This window comes from Arvicola amphibius, chromosome 9 (assembly GCF_903992535.2).
Source record: "Arvicola amphibius chromosome 9, mArvAmp1.2, whole genome shotgun sequence".
Classification (NCBI taxonomy): Eukaryota; Metazoa; Chordata; class Mammalia; order Rodentia; family Cricetidae; genus Arvicola; species Arvicola amphibius.
In genome coordinates, this window is record NC_052055.2 from 78,963,654 (window position 1) to 78,970,638 (window position 6,985).

The 6,985-nt window shown below is 45.6% G+C and overlaps 1 protein-coding gene across 1 annotated transcript; it reads left to right on the forward strand.

Moving 5' to 3' along the window:
* The first annotated feature begins 352 nt into the window (after positions 1-352).
* On the forward strand, positions 353-1,431 carry Paqr8 (progestin and adipoQ receptor family member 8). The gene has a single exon (XM_038343933.1). It carries the CDS (start codon positions 370-372, stop codon positions 1,429-1,431), a length of 1,062 nt encoding a protein of 353 aa, XP_038199861.1. The 5' UTR covers positions 353-369.
* Positions 1,432-6,985: the final 5,554 nt, after the last annotated feature.

Sequence of the window (6,985 nt, forward strand, 5' to 3'; positions counted from 1 at the left end):
CATTTAGCGATATCTAGGGAATATAGTGAACTTTCAGAGTATCTTTACCTTCTAGGCACCAGTCTCTGATACTTATCGTTAGGTCATCCTAGGTTATCGTGGCCCTTATACAAGAGATGCCTCTTCCTCACACTGGTGAATAGTAACCAAGGCGTCAGAGTGTTGTCAGGGTGAGGCAGGATGCTGCAACTCTTCGGTACAGATGAAAGCGAGGCTCAGAGAATCCATCTGGACCTCCTAGCTTTCCGGGTTGTCTGTGCAAACTGTGCTTTTTTGATGGCCACCTAGGTTGCGTTTGTCTCTCAGTTTTCCTCTCTTATCCGTTCAGCTTGTCCTACCGAATCCTGTGGAGCCCGGGCCACCGCTGCCATGACGACTGCCATCCTGGAACGCCTGAGCACCCTGTCTGTGAGCGGGCAGCAGCTGCGCCGCCTGCCCAAGATTCTCGAAGAAGGGCTTCCCAAGATGCCGTGCACTGTCCCAGAAAGCGACGTGCCCCAACTCTTCAGGGAGCCTTACATCCACGCGGGCTACCGCCCTACGGGGCACGAGTGGCGTTACTACTTCTTCAGCCTCTTTCAGAAGCACAATGAGGTGGTCAACGTCTGGACCCACTTGCTGGCGGCCCTAGCGGTCCTGTTGCGATTCTGGGCCTTTGCGGAGGCTGGGGCATTGCAGTGCTCTCCCCACACCCTACCCCTGCTCCTCTTTATCCTGTCCTCTATCACTTACCTCACCTGCAGCCTCTTGGCCCACCTGCTGCAGTCCAAGTCAGAGCTGTCTCACTACACCTTTTACTTTGTGGACTACGTCGGGGTCAGCGTCTATCAGTATGGCAGCGCATTGGCTCATTTTTTCTACAGCTCGGACCAGGCGTGGTACGAGCGGTTCTGGCTTTTCTTCCTGCCAGCAGCTGCTTTCTGTGGCTGGCTCTCCTGTGCTGGCTGTTGCTATGCCAAGTATCGCTACCGAAGGCCTTATCCAGTGATGCGGAAGATCTGTCAAGTGGTACCAGCCGGGCTGGCCTTCATTCTCGACATCAGCCCTGTGGCCCACCGGGTGGCTCTCTGTCACCTGGCTGGTTGCCAGGAACAGGCGGCCTGGTATCACACCCTCCAGATCGTCTTCTTCCTGGTTAGCGCCTACTTCTTCTCCTGCCCGGTACCCGAGAAGTACTTCCCAGGTTCCTGTGACATTGTGGGCCACGGACATCAAATCTTCCACGCCTTCCTTTCCATCTGCACGCTCTCCCAGCTGGAGGCCATTCTTCTAGACTACCAGGGAAGGCATGAGATCTTCCTCCAGCGCCACGGTCCCCTGTCCGTCTACACGGCCTGCCTCTCCTTTTTCTTCTTAGCTGCCTGCAGTGCGGCCACCGCCTCCCTCCTGAGGCACAAAGTCAAGGCCAGACTGGTTAAGAGAGATTCCTGAGGTCTGCAAGCGCAGAAAGATATAGCAATGTCCTACTGTGATTTGGAGAGAAACTTGACACAATAATAGAAATGGACTTTTCGTTTTTAAGGCTTGATTTTTAAATTAATATGTATTACAGGCTGGGGATGGAACTCGGCGGAGAATGCTTGCATAGCATGTAGGAAGCCCAGGGTTCGATCCCCAGTACCCCACAGACCAGCAGCAGCATTCAAGGAGGCAGAGGCAGGAGGATAGGAAGTTCTGGGTCATCCTCGGATATATAGCGAGTCCAAGGCTAGCCTTCGATACATGATACCTTATCTCAAAAAAAAAAGATCATTGCATATTTTCAAGGGCATGGTATACAAAATTTCAAATTCAAGGCATTTGAGAGTTTTAAAAAGAAATATCCATCTTCTGTCTGGGTTATAGCTTTGCATGGGGAGGGATCCTGGCTGAGATTCATGAGATGCCAAACTAAAGAAAAGCATCCTTACCCACGAACACTTAGCAGAATTCTGGATGTGGCTCCCAAAGCTGAGTCCTGAACTGGACAGATAATCTAATTGATCTGCCACATGGGTGTTCCTCACCCTAATAGAACAGCCACCCTATGCTGCTGGCCTTGGTTACTGAGTAAATTGACCAATGGACTTTGTCTGATTAGGATTTCAGATCATCTAGGGTGGAAAAGTCATAATTTTCAAGAAGACTCATTGAAACCCTTAGACAAAATGGGCTATTCAATTTCCCTGATTACTGGTCCCATGCACTGCAGCACTGGTCCCTTTCTCAGGATAACCAACTAGCTGGCTGATTGTTCGCACCCCTACTCTGCATGGTGACATAAAGAATTCCAAAGCTATTACACTTCCAGGAAATGCTGGAGCCATGTGAACATTCAGGAAGCTGATTTTACGTAATACGTAATACGTAAACGTCATAAAATGCAACAGTGTGCCAAGAGCTACTGGGAGACCCAGCCAGCAAACATGGATACCCTTGTCTGTCTGTTATCCATGGGGACCTTTTCATTTCTATGTGTGGACTGCAGTATTAGCTGCAAGATATTTAGGGTTGTCTTGCAGGTCAGGAACTTATCTGAAGATTTGAACAGACTCTTTTAAAAGCTTAGTTCTAAACTTGCTCGAGGGGTCTGATTATTTCAAGAGGAAGCTAAGACCCAAGGTTCAAATTTCTGTTAGATGCTGTCCTATGAAGGATCCACACAGCTACCACAATCTGAGGTCCTCAAACAGGCAGTTCTGCCTCAGATTTGAGGAGAAACCTTAAGACAGGTCCTAGGACAGGTAATATGTGCTCACTGTGGTTGGCCCCTGAAGGTCCTTTGTGTAAGAATGAGGCACCCGATGGCCAAAGGAACTGTGTGTCACATTGCTGGGAGCAGCCACTGTGAGACAGGTGGTGCTTGTGGCTGATGTATACTGGCCACACTGCTCTCTCTGAGGACCGACTTCCGTGTTAACCCAGTGAAGGAGGCTGTGGTCCAGGAAGAGCCGCAATGCCCCCAGGAAGAGCCGCAACACCCTCCGCTCCCAGGCTGCGCTTCCTATCAGTATAAGGTCCCTCTGTACTAAAAAGAGAAGTGATCTGTTTCAATTCCAGTTTGATGAACTTTCTCCTCCGTGAAGTGACTTGCTAGTCTTTAAACCTTCCGTTCTGTTTGTCTGTGTGTTGTTCATCTTTCTGTGGGAGATTTGCGAGTTTCGTGCCTTATACATGGGTATGTCTAGACATTTTATTTAATATAAGCTCCATGGAATTTCATGTTTTGGTTTACTGAGACAAGAAACAAAAAAAGAAGAAGAACCCCAGAAAGCTAGAGTGTTTGTCAAACAACTATTTATCTGTACGGGAGGGGGGCAGGGCCAACTGGCACTTCCCCACTGCCTTTAAAGCAGGAAAGCACGTGTCTACTGCATTGTTTTACTAGGTGGGTTTCTTCATGGTCAAGAATCTGAACTTCCACGCTAGTCAAGTGTCTATACAAACTTGTCTAGGCCAAGTTCATGGCAAGGAATGTTAGCAAAATTGAATCGGTTTGAACTGAACAAAAGATGGCTGGAGATCGGCGAGGGGTAGGGGTGGAGGTCATGGAAATGCTACAGGTAGAGGGTCTGTCTAAAACGGGCACCGGAAACTGTTGGGAGTCCTTGTTGTTATGGATTCAAAGACTCGGTATTCTTTTGAAAGTTGGTGGAAACATGAGAGAGGGAAGGGCTGGGGAGGTGCTCTTGACTGTAACTGTGGAGGTGTTTATGAACAGAGATTTTTGTCCTTTCCTTTTTCTTTTTTTCTTTTTCTTTTTTTGAGATAAGATCTCACTCTATAGCTCTGGCTGGCCTAGAAATCATGCAGACCAGACTGGCCTTGAACTCTGGAAATAAACCAGTCTCTCAAGTGGCAAGGTTAAAGGTGTGTGCCACCACTCCTAGCCTTGTGAACAGAGATCTAGTGCTCTTCCGTGCACCTGCAGGCCAGTGCCGAGCTGAACTCTGTCACTGGTGGGTTCATGATGACAACATACGTGTAAAAAATGAGATAGTGGCACTCAATTTTTAGTTTAATTATACAAATATTGCTAACTAGTGGTTTGGAAGTTGGTAAGAAAAAAAGCGATTTCTGTGGAGTTGGGACTTGAACCCAAGACCTCCGACTTGCTAATCAAGAGGTCTTCCATTGGCCTACATCCCCAGGCCAGGGAACAGTGTATGTATAATAGATATTTGGGAGGCACTGAGGTGGAGGGGGCTGTGATCTTCCCCCAAAACATCAGTATCTAGTTAGAATAGTGGATTTTATGGGTGGATTTTAGGTCTTCATGCTCCCTTTCCAACAGCCGTTAAAATAAGTCTTTCAGTATGGTTAGTTTTAAAGTAGCAACTAAGAATTATACAAAGGAGTACGGATGCCTATTGATTTACAGTGGGATTGCTGCCCCCCCCAATCAGCATAATGTGAAAGAAAAATAGTGGTTGTCGTCTTTTAATTAAGACTTGCAACCCATTAACATGTAGATGTCTCTGATAAAATTAAACTGTCAGTCATGTACATTCTCTCATGAATAAAATTCCTATAGATTTATATAAGGCCCTACTTAGTTCAAGAAGAGGGGCCAACAGGATGCATTTGGGAAAGTACCTGTTTCCCATTTCAGAATCCTGGCTTTTATTTGCTGGTGAAGGTTGTCTTTGTTGTTGTTTCTGGTTTGGGGGTGTTTTGTTTTGTGTTGTGTTTGAGAATGGTCTCACTGTGTTTCCCAAACTGGTCTGGAATTCCTGATTCTCCCATCTCAGTCAGCCAAGGAGCTGGGAATACAGGCTGCGCCCACATCACACTCAATTCTAATGAACTAATTTTAAAGTTCTTAAAGGTGTTATAGGGTTACAATTTCAATTTTTAAGTGGCCGTCGACTGGAAGCTTGAAACAGTTCCGAGCCATGACACCAGGGCCGTTTCTGTTTCTGTTTCTGTTGCCCTGTTTGTCTCTGCTTACTGCTCTGTAGTTCCACCTGTGTCCTCCAGATGGCAGTGTAGTCTCACTTGATGCTTTCTCAACTCTTGTTGCCAAGGCTTTGCCTCTCGTACTACTGTTTTGCTTGATTGCTTGGTAAAGAAAATGTGGGATTATTTTCCATCTCTATAAATCTACTTACACGAATAATCATTAAACAGTTTTTGTACATGGATTTTTGTCGTGTTAACAATATAAAGAAAGCTACCTTCCTTGATCCCTTGACAAGGGCTACCTGGACCTAAAACTCATTCAAAAGCTGGGTTGTAGTTCACTGGGTTGCCAGGAGGAGGAAGTGGGGACATTATCCATCTAAAAGTAGGATGATATAAAAACATTTTAAAATAAGTCTGCTGCTAACCTGTCTACATTTGGGCTGAGCAAACTACCTGAAGAGCCATGGAGTTGATTTCTATGAGAATTTCAATATAATTACATAAACACTCCTGGCTGCATTCACAACTGTATTAAAGATTTTGACATTCTGAACTGGTAGCCTACAGTTTTTGAAATTAAAAAAAAATGTTATGAATTACAGAGAGCAATGTAGGATTTCTAGGAACATAATGCTTGACCCTTCGCAGAAGGAAATGTGGGTTGTCCACCAGAGTACATGTTTCTGATTTAATGACTTTAAGAATATAGAATAATCTTGCTAGCATATCTAAGGTAGGATTTTTTTCTATTATATCATGCTTCTTCCAGGAAGACGTGTTCATGTTACCTTAGACTCCAGGAGGCCTGACCAAAACAGGTTTTAACACACACCACGCTTTCCCCTCCATATCCATCGGAGCCAAGTAAGGACAAAGGGTTTCCATTGCTGTAGAGCAGGGCTTTAATACAGCTCCTCATGTTGTGGTGACCCCAACCATGAAACTATTTTCGTTGCTATTTCATAACTATCATTTTGTTACTGTTATGAATCGTCACAGGAACACCTGTGTTTCCCAATGTTCTCGGGTGACCCCTGTAAAAGGGAGTCATGAGACATAGGCTGAGAACCGCTGCTCTAAAGGTGGTGACTTTTCCGAGCTACACGACTCATTCTAATGTCATTTTCAGAAAACTTCAGGGCCCAGCTAATCAGAGAGGTCAACTCCAAATAGCCGCGGTCTTAGGTGGTGCGTGTAAAACAGTTTTGTGCCTTTCATAATTTCGCTGGAACTTCTGGCCCTAGACACCGCGTAAGTGGTCAAGGCTGTGCTGCTGTTTCTTTTTCAGCTAAAGCGAACTTCACACCATCTTTGCGTGTACCACAGAGGTCTCTCGGAAGCCCATAGGCCCATTGTCCATTGTCAGCCTGGATTGCAAAGTCAAACCCACTGAGGGTTTGAGAATTACGTAGGATCCTAACATGAGAAAATCGTCTTGTCTGATAATTGCCTAATCCCGGCTCCTTCTCACATTTCACTGGTCTGTTGCTCAAGCAATTAGCACACACACACACACACACACACACACACACACACACACACACATGAGATAAGAATATAAGGATGGAACTTTAAACAGTTTCTCTGCCTTTCAAGGAGCTGTGTAGATTTCATAGACTAGTAAAAGGTTTTTTTTTAAGTAATATCTGATTATTGAAGGAACTGTAGAAAAGTGGGAAGAAAAGCTAACCCAAGGAGCCACTAATAAAATATAATGTTTTGGGGGAAACTTTGGGGCAATGCTTTCATCAAAATATTTTCAATCATAAAATGTAAGCTAGTAATGCCATCTAAAACCTCCTGGTGGGGGGGGACAAAAAGGAAGTCAAATTTTTCGGCAACCTGGTACTTTCATTTTATAAAGTACAAACCCAACAGTCTTCAGATCAGTTTACAGCAAGGCCAAGAGCTCCATTACACTCCCTTCTGACGTTACACTGTGTAGGTAATCTGATGACACCAGCTTAGCAAACAAAGCCAGGGATACACTCGCTGAAAGAATTGTGTGAAATACCTTCCAGGAGTCAAATGGCCAGCAAGGGCTGTGCTGGAGAGACCTCTGCTGGAGCCCAGCCAGCCCCGCCTGTGAACTGAGTATGTG